The sequence below is a fragment of the Episyrphus balteatus genome, chromosome 2 (assembly GCF_945859705.1).
Source record: "Episyrphus balteatus chromosome 2, idEpiBalt1.1, whole genome shotgun sequence".
NCBI lineage: Eukaryota > Metazoa > Arthropoda > Insecta > Diptera > Syrphidae > Episyrphus > Episyrphus balteatus.
Genome location: NC_079135.1, coordinates 23,494,590 through 23,507,635, shown reverse-complemented (window position 1 = coordinate 23,507,635; position 13,046 = coordinate 23,494,590). Strand labels below are relative to the sequence as shown.

General features: G+C 28.5%; 2 protein-coding genes across 2 annotated transcripts in view; both read right to left on the bottom strand.

Annotated features, from left to right (window-relative positions):
• The window catches only part of LOC129908431 (uncharacterized), a 45,330-nt gene extending 41,274 nt beyond the window's left edge, over positions 1-4,056 (bottom strand). Inside the window, exon 1 of the mRNA XM_055984893.1 lies at positions 3,057-4,056. Coding sequence (XP_055840868.1) covers positions 3,057-4,056 — 1,000 coding nt within the window. The remainder of the gene's footprint in view (positions 1-3,056) is intronic.
• A 4,852-nt stretch (positions 4,057-8,908) lies between these two features.
• On the bottom strand, positions 8,909-11,111 carry LOC129908427 (uncharacterized). Its single transcript, XM_055984889.1, has 3 exons — positions 11,084-11,111; positions 9,217-10,692; positions 8,909-8,931 (listed from the first exon to the last, which is right to left on the bottom strand). The coding sequence occupies exons 1-3, from the start codon at positions 11,109-11,111 to the stop codon at positions 8,909-8,911; spliced, it is 1,527 nt and encodes a 508-aa protein (XP_055840864.1).
• Between the last annotated feature and the right edge of the window lie 1,935 nt (positions 11,112-13,046).

The following is a 13,046-nucleotide window of genomic DNA, read 5'->3' as shown; positions in this document are numbered from 1 at the left end:
CAAACATCAATTCTGCAAGCCTGATAGAAAATAAGGTAGATATAACTATATGTCTGGTTTATTTGACTTTATGTCTAGTATATTTAACTATATTATGATTAAATATACCAGAAGTAAAGTAAAGTGGCTCTATTTGATAACCATTGTCAGGTGTCATTTTAACAAATGCATTCGTAAAAAAAAAATTGAGAAAACAATTTTCTACGATATTACGATGATAGAGAATGCGAAAAAAGTGGGTCTCGAAAGTCCGTCTGTCAGTCTGTCTCTGTCTGTCGCACAGTGTGTCGTCCCCTTATGATAAATCACTTTTTTTTTGTTAAAAATTAATATTTTTGCTATATATATAATTTAGAAGTGTCAACTCATATGAAAACATATTTATCTTAGAAAATAACCCAGGTTATGTATTCAAAATAAGCTCCGAAACATGAGTACCTCGGAAATCGAAAATATTTTGAGGAATTTATGGGAATCTTTGAGAGTGTATATTTCACGTTTGGTAATTGTTTGAAAAATTTTGTTAATGTTATTTTGTTTATTTGAGTGTTGTTGTAAAACGTATAACAAAAAAAAATTAAATTTATAAAATTATATATGAGTTATTAAAATTTCTTTGATAAATGGCCAAAAAAAAAAAATTTAATTTTTAAACTTAATTTAAAAAAAAAATATATAAAATCATATCGATAATTTTTTTATATTATTTTGCCTTAGGCCTATACTTAATATTGGCAAAGTTTGGTCTGCTTCTGTTTGCGATTACCAGAGATATTCACATTTATGTGCTGCGAGTCAAGTACTCAAAATAATTCATTTTTTGAGAAACATCTTCAAGGGGATCACAAAAATGAAAAAATCGATGTTTTTAATAATTCTTAGCCATACACAAGTATAAAAAGCTGTTTATGTAGGTAATTAAAAATATTTTAAATATTGTTTTTAACAAGAAAAAAATTATATTTTTCTGCATACTAAATTTTTAATGTAATTACTTGACCCGGCCACGCTCTACTGTGTATTATAGCGTATTTATCAACCTCGCCGATATAAGAATTTACGAAAATGCAAATAAAACGTTATTTCAAAATTTGAAAGCGATTGACAAAAAACTATTCGAGATTTGCTATGAAACGCAAATAAACATACGTTTTTTTTTTGTATAGAGAAGATAAACAAAACAAGTTGACTTCAACTTAAGATTTCTCAAAGTCGAAAAAAGATATTGAAAAGATTTAAACGGGCTTTAAAAGAAAACATTTAGTTCTTTTAGAAACTGTCAGAAATGTATTTAAAATATATCACCACGTTCAAGAACATAACCTCAAAAACTGTTAGAAAACGACATTTCAGATTTTCTAACGGGAATATTTCAAAAACGTGATATGATAGAATTTTTCTGTTTTCGGATTCGAGTTCAGCACACCAAAAACCGAAAAGTATATTTTTGTTTATATATAAAAAAAAATTTAATTTTGCTCACAAGTGGCTTCTTCAATAAATGTTAATTTCATAAATTATACTAAAAAAAAAAGTAATAGGTTATTTAATTTGTTAATTTGTAATTTTTTTTTCTATTCCTGCCATAAAAACACAAAAAAAGATATTAAAACTCCAAAAACTTATCTGCAAGTATTTATGATAAACTTTTGTATGGGCTCGACAAACTGTGTGTCGGTCTGTATAACGAGCTCCATCGTTAACGTATGGCCAAATCTACTTCAAACTATGGTGTGTAGCAGTTTTTGAATCTTGTACAGAGGGATTTTTGGAATTAATATTTTTTGATCAAAAATAACGGTAGGTACGTGTCATATGCCAATTTTGGAAAAGATTAATTTTCTCAAAAATGGCTAATACGATTTTTATTAAAAATAGGGTCTATTTTTTAATAATTTTTTTTTCAAAAACCCTTATTATAACAGTATACCTCCAATAGAATCGTTTTTTTTTTTTTAATTTTTATTATCTTCCAAATTACTAGGTTAATTTCAACGATTTTTTTCTACGCAAAAACATTTATATATTATATTTGATGAATTTTTTTTTTACATACTTTTTTTGGAGCTCAATTTCATTTAAAGAGTTGTTTTTTTTTATATTTTAAGAACAAATTTTAAGTTTTTTTTTTTAATACATTTACCTTCCTACCAAATTTGTATATAAAAAGTTGTTAGTTCTAAGAGCAAGTTCGTGCGACCCAGTAGTGCATTTAATTTTTAACTCTTTGTCCGGCACACGGGTCCGAATTTGGCAGGATAAAAATAAAAAAATTACGATTTTCAAAAAAGTGGTCACAAAAAAGTCTCTTTATAAGGGTGAAAATATATTTTTTTTTCGATTTTATATACAATATTCTAATTCCTCGGAAAATTTCATCAAGGCAAAGTGGCATAGGTCGGAATTTGCTAATTTTCAGGAGAGACATTTTTAAAGTTTTTGAATCATTAAAAAAAGATTTTCGTTGTCAATGATTCTCTATAAAATATTGCGCCCGAAAAAAGTTCTAGCAACATAAAAAAGTATAAAACCAAAGCACATAATGCTTGGATTTTAGCACGAGGGCATTTTATATCTTTTTTAAAATCTGCTTAGGTATATGCAGCAAAATTATTGTTTATTCTATTTTTTTATGATATCAAATCTTGACAATTGTCATAGAATTAACGATGATTCTATATAAAAAATTGTCAATTTTTTCACAGGTCGGGACTTAGACAATTGTCAAGTTTTCATTTACAAAACTCTCACCAGTAACCTGTCATATTGTCAATTTTTATTAAATAGCGCCCTGGCGTCAATTTTTCTCTGCGTGCTTTCTTTTAACTTTTTTTTTCAATAGCAGAAGGCAATACTAACTTAATTACTTAAACAAAAATTGAAACCATTCAAGAGCAAAAAAGAAATAATTTTTATTATCAATTCTAAAAATGTTGCGTGTAACCACTTCTAGTACAAAAACTGATTTTATTTTTATCCATTTAAATATTGAAAGTAAAAAAAATAAGTTCCATCAAAGACAATCCAACTTTAAACATTTCTTTTAATTTTCTTACTAGCTTCAAAATATTCCCATAAAAACACCAAAGTTGACAATATCAATCCAACAGCCAATCCAGTCCAAGCAAATTTAAAATGCCCAATATTCAATGCAACATGCTCGATGCCTGTAAAAAAATGATCCTTCCAAAAAAGTTTTAGATGCACCATAGCATTAAAAGTAAAATCCGAATCCCATTTCTGTATTAATCCCGCATCTTGTACTCTCATAATGCAATCATTCAAAATATCTTCGAATACTGAATTCGGAGGCATTATATAGCTAAGGAAATAGAAATTCAATTTTTCTCTAGCTTTGCGAAATAAAGGCTCCTTTAAAGTCCGTTCGACTGTATTAAAAAAATCCATTCTATCCTCGCCAACAACAAAGGCAAAGTTTATACTATGCAATGAATAGAGGTGGTGAGTATACATTTTTAAATCAACTGGTAAAAATAATTCTGTAAATTTCTTCGGATATACACTAGTTTTCAAAATTAAGTTATAATCGTATTTTGGTAGCATTATTGGGACTTTATTATCAATTAGATCTTCAATGGTATCGTATTGTTTGATTCGTATAAAAGCTGTCATAAAGGAGGTGAAATAGATCACATAAATGCTTCCAATCAAGAAGGTGAACAGGAAAACCTGAATATGAAAACTATAATTTGTTGTAACCGTTTTTTCTGGGCCTAACATCAAGATTGCTGAATAAGCTTCACTGAAACTATGCCAGTATTCGGGATTCTTCTGGCGACATTTGTTAAGCAAGACTTTCATTACTGTGACATAAACCAAAAATAGTCCAACGCACATCCAAACTCCAGTACTAAATGGTCTTACAAAATATTCATCAGGATTGACATAGCCATTTACTGGAACCATTAAAACACAAGTGATGACTTTTGCTGGATAACTCCAGCCCCCTCTTGATTGTGGACTGTGAGCATTCATACTAAGATCGAGTTCATTTTTACGGCTTGCAATTATTATATCACCAACTCCCATTGACATATTTTTTTGGTACAAGACATCTCTAAAAGTTGCATTTTGTTTTTTGATAAAGCTAAGAAATAATTTTCCCAAAAAACCTCCAATTTCACGTTTTTCTTTTTTTAAACCTTTGTAGGGAGTTAGCCGTGGTATGTCCCGAATACAAGTTGTTCGAAAAGTAAATCCATTTAAATCCTTTAAGGGCTGAGGAAAAGGTTCATCTTTAGAAAATGTCTGCATTTTACTGTCAGCATATGGAAAATATGCATATGAAATGTTGTCAGCAATTCCAAGTAAAAGTCGAAAATTAATTCTCGCAAGAAATGAGAAACTTTGTTCCAAATTGTTAGAATTACTTCCATACAATATTACACATTTTCGAACTCGAAGTTTTGAAATTATTTTTATCAAAACTTTATTATTCTGGATGGATTCATTTTCAAGCATTTGAACTACTAATATGACGTTAGGGAATTTGTCGTATTCAATTTCGAAGTTGTTTAATATCAAAACTGGAATTTCGGAATTTTCTTGTAAGAAAATTGATAGAAAATCTTCATTAAAATTGACAAATGTAATAGTTGGTGAGTCATTTTCATTGTAGGCTTGATGAATAAGTTCTGTTAGATGAGAATATTGTGAGGAACTTGATTTTACAATGAGTAGACAAATTAAGACAGTTCTTTGAAAAACCAACATTTTCTTCTTGTTAATAACAGTCAACGAGGAAATGCAAAATCAAACTAGAAATAGTTTTTTATAATTATTGTATTTTTTTTTTAAAGAGAATGTTTTAAATTCCTATAGATAATCCTTTTTGCAAAATTACTGATTTTATAATTTTTTTTTTTTTGCACTAGGGACAAGTTAGGGCAGAATTAATTATTAGTTAATTTATAATGAAACATGAATTCTGTTATATGAGTTTTGAGCTATAAAGGTAGACACGTGCCATAAATAATTAACAATATGTTTTATACACTGTTAAAAATGTTTGGGTTACATGGCAACGGTTAAAGCAATCAATTTGATTCCAAGGAATTTTTTGTTGAACTAAACGTTCAAAAATAGTGAAGTTTCAGTGAATTGGAAATTTTTTAAAAATATAAAATGTTTTTATATTTTTTTTTTAACTTTGACCTCGAATATCTTTAGAATGGTTAAATTAATGAAAAAAGTTATTAAGACCTTTTTTGTGGAACAATCAATATCCAACAAGAATATGTCTTGCGCGTTTGATTATTATAATTTTTGCAATTTGTTACAAAATTAAGAACAAAAAACGAATTTTTAAAGATTTTCTCGATTTTTGGACCTCAAATATCTATTCAACGGTTAGATAAACGAATAAAGTGTATAAGGCTTTTTTTGTAGAGCGTTCAATTTCCTACAAGAATATGAAAAGAAATTTGCTAAAAAGTCAATTAATAAAAAAATTATTTTTTTTTTAGTAGAAGCTTGATGTAAAAATGGAAAATTGCAAAGCGGCGGACCTTCGTATTAATATAAAGAGCTCATATTTTTTGGTGTGTATATTCTAGAGGGGTCTAGCAATCGATTTTTCGGAGTACCAAATCAAAAAAAAAAGAATTTCGATTTTTTTGACCCACTTAATGTACAAGGTATGTATTACATTTCTAAATCTACTACTAGATTTATTAAAATTCAATACTTTAGTATTAAGAATCAAGGATGTTCTATTAAATCTCAAGTTTTGATTTATTATATTGATATTTTTTCTTTTTTATTACTTTTATTGTTTTCTTTCTTACTTTTTTAAAATGAAACAAAACTTACTGAAAATCATAATTCATCATTAATATTAAGGAGTCGATATGGTAATATAAAATTCCTTATTACAACTTTTAAAATATGATAAAGAAATCGCACAAAAATACCAAAAACAGAAGATTTTGAAAGTCTATATTTTATATATTTTAATTAAGTGTCTTCTTTTCTCCATAACATGTTCAATATCTATAAATGCTTAAAAAATAAAAATAGGCTAATGAGTAAAAACATCAAAAATATCGTTTTTCTCTTTTTTGAAAATATTTTCTTAAGGTTTTTTACAATATTTAAATTTTAAAATTTTTAAAAGGATAAACATCGATAGGAAATTTAATTATCTACAAAAAATTACTTAATAAAAATTTTCAAATTCGGCTTGCTTCTCAGGTTATAGGCAAAAACTCAAAAAGTAACAAAAAGAGTCGAAAATATTGATCGTTACAAAAATGGTCATATCTTTATAATTTATCCATAGATTTTGAAGAATATTATCTTGCTATCTTTGTCAGAAAGTGTACTACACATGGAAAATTTTAAACTATGAGGACTCAAAATATTTCGATTTTTTCTTTCAAGAAATTTTTTTTGGCAAAAATTTCCTTTAAAAAATCGATTTTTTTAAATGTTTTCATACATTGCACTTAAAAATCTTTATTGACGCAGAAAAATTGTTCTAGTGCTTCTTGCTTGTTTATTCAGCTTTCAGTTGCCGGTTTTTCTGTTCGTATTGATCGTTTATTACTCAAGATATAGCCCGAATACTATGTATATGTGTGCTGGGAAAAATAACGATGTGATTTTTTTTAAAAAAAGGGGTTTTCCAAAAAAGTTTTTTTTTTTTTGAAGAAAGTATTTTTATGGGTATACTTTTTCAGGTAACAGTTCGATCTTAATTTAAGAAAAGCGGGTCAAAATTCTGACTTTAAAAATCTGGTTTTCAAAATTCTGCTTTTTTAACAAAAATTCTTTTTATTTACAAAATTCAGACTTTTTTCTATAATGTCTTTCAAAATTCTGCTTTTTAAAATTCTGACAGCATTTATTTATGAACAAAAAATTCTAGTAATTCTTTTTTTTTATAAATTAATGTTATTCAATTTTGGTATTTTCCTAACTATTTGTTGTTATCGCAAATATTTTTCAAAATGCCTATATTGACATTCTTATAACTCACATCTATACATATACCGTTGAAAACTAATAAGATGTTGTGTAATTTAAAATAATCTTTCACATATTCAATTTTTTTTAATATTAATTTTTGTTTGATAAATAAATTTTAAATTATTTCAAACCTTTTATAGATATTTTTGAATTTATTAATTTATAAAGAAAATTGACAAAATAAGTAAAAAAAAGCAGAAAATTTCGCTACGAAATGATTTAGCAAATTTCTTTAAAAAAATTAAAATTTTTCAAAGCAGAATTTGGAAAAAAGAATTTTGACCTTGGCAGAATTTTGACCCCAACCCTAAATCTAATATTCTTGCATTAAAATTTCTTATATTCACTGTGCAGTTTTTTTTTTTCAAAAAATTTGCTTAGACGTCTACAGTCTACACCATTGACTATTTCCTACTATTTTGGATCTGATAAATCAATTGGTGTCATTAATTTTTCGATTTATCGAACAAAATTTTTTTCAATAATTTTGAGCACGATTTAAAGTCATTTTTCTTACACTGAGGAAAAATCACCATAAAACAACGTAAAATCAATGAAAACCACATTGATTTAACTATTATTTGGAAAAAAAACATTTACATGAGATTCTAATTACTCTAGGTCTGTCCTGAAAAAAGCCAACTACGCCTTCCATCGCCTTCACCCCCTGATGAAGAGAAGAAACGGATTAAGCCAACCAACGAAACTCCTGATCTACAAGCAGCTTCTACGACCTGTCATCACCTATAGCTTTCCGGTATGGTATACCATTTCCAAGACAGCCATGAAGGAACTTCAAATTTTTGAGAGGAAAATCCTGAGGATCTGCACCGGACTTTACTTCGATCGACAGCGACAAAAATACTACAGCAACGAGCGACTTTACGAGGAAGCAAACATCATAACGTTGGAAAAGTATCTGCTGCAATCTGCAAAGAAACTTGTCGGAAGCATCGCCAACCACCCCAATCAGCTGATGAGAAGCATGAGAACCCAACAACGACATCCCGAACCCATCAGATACCTTAGTGCTTTGGATATTCTGGATGAGCACATAATCTCAACCGACAACGAGGAAGTAGTTTACTTTTACGCCGATACGCAATCGGCCTACTACCGCGGCTAATTGCCATACCACCCAACCCACCATTATCAATACCACAACTGGACAACCGGGACGGAACACCCCGAGGATAACCTAGTCAGCAGACTTGTAAAATTAAGCCTATTCATGTACTATATTTACATATATTTTATCTTTTATCCATTGTATAAGGTTAGGCCCCATATGTGCCAACAAATTTTAATATCAATCAATGTATCTTATTAGAAATAAGTTAAGCTTAAGTCAATTGTATATAGTATGTTCAATAAAACAAAATTGAAATTGAATTGAATGAGATTCTAATAGAAGTCCTCTAAAATATTTGATGCAAATTCAGAAAAAATGGGCGGTTGGCACGCCCCTGGCCTAAATTCTCAAATTTTAATTTTTTTCCTTTGTAGGTATAAAGTCCATAATGTTCTACCCATCTACCAAGTTTTAAGATTTTACGATGGTCGGAAGTGCTCTAAAATATTTGATAAAAATTCTGCGAAAATGGGCGATTTTTTCCTTTGTATGCACTACGTGCCTACGATAACGGGAAGTTCTCCATAATTTTGAAGCGAGTTTAAAATTTCTGGAACATATAGTATATATAAGTTAGAGGGGGGTCACAAATAACCTGAGTTGTTTCCTGTAAATAAGGGTGTAGTGCCAAAATTGCTAGAGAACTTGGCTGGGCACTACCGTGCCCCTTGATAAAACCATTTTTTTTTATCTAAATTAAAGGTGTAGGTATTTTGTTTATACGTGTATTTGCTTAAAACATGTGTTTTTTTTTATACAATCATAACAGATAATATAAACACTAACTTAATCATAAAAACATTTGAAAACTATTGAAGAGAAAATATTAAATTTATTATCAATTCTAAAAATATTGTATTATCACTTCTATGTTCAAAAAAATTATTTTATTTTTAATTATTTAAAAATTTAAAATTTATAAAAAAAGATGGCATATATTTTTTTAATTTTTGTATTCACTTCAAAATATTCCCATAAAAACACCAAAGTTGCCAAAATCAATCCAATAGCTCCCAAGGCCCAAGCAAATTTAAAATGTCCAATATTCAATGCAACATGCTCGATGCCCTTATTCAAAATATTCAAAAAATTACCACTCCAAATAGGTTTAATTTGTTCCACAGCATTAAAAGTAAAATCCGAATCCCACTTCTGAATTATTCCCGAATCTTGTATTCGCATAATGCAATCATTCAAAATCTCTTCGAATACTGAATTCGGAGGCATTATATAGCTGAACAAATCGAAATTTAATGTTTCTTTATTTTTATGAAACGTAGGATTGTACTTCAAAGTCCGTTCGATTGTATTGAAAAAATCCATTATATCCTCGCTAATAACAAGGGCATGGCTATTATCATTCAAATGACCAATTTTTTTATAATAAACTTCTTTGCTAACTGGCACAAATAGGTCTAAAAATTTCTGCGAATAGACACTAGTGTTCAAAATTAATTGATAATCGAATTCTGGTAGCATTATTGGGAGTTTATTATCAATTAGATCTTGAATGGTATCGTATTGCTTGATTTGTATAAAAGTTGTCATAAATGAGGTGAAATAGACCACATAGATGCTTCCAATCAAGAAGGTGAACAGGAAAACCTGAATGTGGAATCTGTAATTGGATGTAACCTTTTTTCCAGGAGATATCATCAAGATTGCTGAATAAGCTTCACTGAAACTATGCCAGTATTCGGGATTCTTCTGACGACATTTGTTAAGCAAGATTTTCATCACTGTGATATAAACCAAAAATAGCCCAATGCATATCCAAACTCCAGTACTAAATGGTCTAATGAAATATTCATCGGGATTGACGTAACCATTTGCTGGAACCATTAAAACATTAGAGATGACTTTTGCTGGATAACTCCAGCCAAATGATAGCTGTGGCTTGTGAGCATTCATACTAAGGTCGAGTTTATTTTCAAGACTTGCAGTTATTATTTCATCAATTCCCATTGTTATGCTTTGTTGGCTCAAGACTTCTCTAAAAGTTGCATTGTGTTTATGAATAAAGGTTAGAAATAATTTTCCCAAAAATCCTGATATTTCTTGTTTCTCTTTCAGTAAACCTACGAAAGGAGAAAGTCGTGGAATGTCTCGAATACAAGTTGTTCGAAAAGTAAATCCATTTAAATCCTTTAAGGGCTGAGGAAAAGGTTCATCTTTAGAAAATGTCTGCATTTTATTGTCAGCATATGGAAAATATGCATATGAAATGTTGTCAGCAATTCCAAGTATAAGTCGAAAATTATTGCTCGCAAGAAATGAAAAACTTTGTTCCAAATTGTTAGAATTACTTCCAAATATTATTACACATTTTCGAACTCGGAGTTTAGGGATAATTTTTTTCAAAACTTTATCATCTTCAATGGATTCATTTTCAAGCACTTGAACCACCAAGATGACGTTGGGGAATTTATCGTATTCAATTTCCAAGTTGTTTAATATCAAAACTGGTATTTCGGAATTTTCTTGCAAGAAAATTGATAGAAAGTCCTTATTAAAGTTGACAAATGTAATAGTTGGTGAGTCATTTTCATTGTAGGCTCGTTGAATAAGTTCTGTTAGATGAGAATATTGTGAGGAACTTGATTTAACAATGAGTAGAAAAATTAAGACAATTCCTTGAAAGAACAACATTTTTTTGTTGTTGATAACAGTCAACGAAGAAATTCAAAATCAAACTAGGAACTATTGAATTTTAAAGAGGGTGTTTTTAAAGGCCTATAAATAATCCTTTTTGCAATATTACTGATTTTATCATTAATATTTTTGCACTAGAGACAACTTAGAGGTTAGAGTGCAATAGGCAATATTAATTATTAATAAATTATAATGGAACATGCATTTAGCTAAATGAAGAATTACATTATTTATGAAGGGATGTTCTTGCAACAAATACGAAACAAGATGTATTTTAGGTATCCAAAGTATAATATCGATATAACATACCTAATATCGTTCTTTGATGGTTGGCCATTGTATAACACACAACGTTTAGATACTTTTTGTTTAAGCTAAAGTCCAAATGAATTTTGAATTTTCAAAGGCACAAGTACCTTAATTATATTCGTCAGAATTTTTTCAGAACAAAATTTAGTTCTTCTTTATAAAACATATTTTTTAATTTATTTTACTGGAGTTGGCACAAATTTTCTCTAAGCTTTTTGTTCCTGGTATTTAAGAATTAATACGCTAAGAAATTGAAAAAGAACGCTCTACAGAGCTGATAGATTTTGGAACTGATTAAAAAGTTCAAGTAATAGTTTTTAGACAAGAAAGTTTTTTTTTCGGTTTTTAAATTTCTGATTACCTCCCAATAACTTTTTCAATTTAAATGAATTTTTTAAAAGCAATAACATTGCTTAGATTTAAATCGAAATAAAAATTTTGGATATAAATGTTTTGGATTAAAGAAATTTGTTTTTGATAAATAAAATTTTCAAAAACGTGTCATTGGGTGAATTAGGCGTTATTTTTTAATTTTTGTTTTAATAAAATCTTTCTTTTTTTTTCAAAATAATAAACACGAAACATTTTTGATGTTTAAAAAGAGCAACTTTATTTTTTTCAGCTGCTTAATTTGACAAAGTAAAAGTGATAGGCTATTGAATATGTCGAAAAAACAGGGTAATAAGGAACTAAGACGTTCACGGGTTTTTATTGCAGGAATCGTTCAATGGGTTATAAAAGAAAATAAAACCGCGGAGTGCTATTAAATGAGAGGGTGGAAACTGAAGATAGGGGTGCAAAAGCCCCCTTTTTGGTTTTTTCAATATACCTCGTAAACCAAGCAAAATTTTGATATATTGTATATACAACTTTTTGTAGAGAATTAAATTTCCAATTGGAATAATATTTTTTAAAAATTGAAAAAAAAAAATTTCCATACCAAAATAGTCGAAACAATCATAAAAAAAATATCAAAAAATCGATTTTTTGAGGGGTTAAATACAATCATTGTTTACTATGGGAGGGAGGGTCAATGTCCCCCCGTTTTGGAGGGAGGGGCAATTTTCTAAAAAAAATACTTAAAATTAAAAAAAATTATTAAAAAACAACGGCAACACTTACAGTTTTGATTGATACTTTTTTCAAAAGCTAGAATTATAAACTTAATATTAATTTTAAATTGAAGTTATTTTAATCAATTCTTTTTGAAATACCCGATTTTAAAGTCAAAACTTGTAAAAAAATGTTTAAAAAGCACATTGAGTACAATTTGTACAAAGACTGTGGACTTCAATACGACAAAGTAAACTGCCTTAATTGATTTCTTATCAAATCATGAAAATCATAATGTTCCTATGCCTTCTACTTTTTGAGAAAATTAAAAAATAGACAAAATACTTTCTTTATCGGAATCACGCGTTTATTTCAAAAAGAATTGATTAAAATAACTTCATTTTAAAATTAATATTAAGATTATAATTCTAGCTTTTGAAAAAAGTATCAATCAAAACTGTAAGTGTTGCCGTTGTTTTTTAATAATTTTTTTTAATTTTAAGTATTTTTTTTAGAAAATTGCCCCTCCCTCCAAAACGGGGGGACATTGACCCTCCCTCCCATAGTAAACAATGATTGTATTTAACCCCTCTACAAAATCTCATTATCAGTTCTTGGTGCTTAAGTAATCGTACTTTCCCCTCAAATGTTTCTGTTTTACTTACCTAAGTAAAACTAAAAATGCGAAAAAAAGATATATTAAAATGGCCATACTTCGGTCAATTTTCAATGAAAAAATTTAGTGAGTACAGCATTTTGAAGGAAATTTAATCTTCTTTTTTTCTTTGGAGCAATGTTTATGACTATCTCAACCCAAAAAAAATGTACATCTAAAAAAGCAAAAAAACTCAAAAAATCGATTTTTTTGATATTTTTTTTATGATTGTTTCGACTATTTTGGTATGGAAAT

Excerpts from the sequence above, each read along its gene's own strand:
- LOC129908427 (XM_055984889.1), bottom strand. The coding sequence starts at position 11,111 with ATGGCCAACCATCAAAGAACGATATTAG. Across the intron at positions 10,693-11,083 it reads CCATCAAAGAACGATATTAG|AACTTATTCAACGAGCCTAC; the intron begins GTATGTTATATC and ends CTCATCTAACAG. Across the intron at positions 8,932-9,216 it reads AATTAAACCTATTTGGAGTG|TTTTCAAATGTTTTTATGAT; the intron begins GTAATTTTTTGA and ends TCTCTTCAATAG.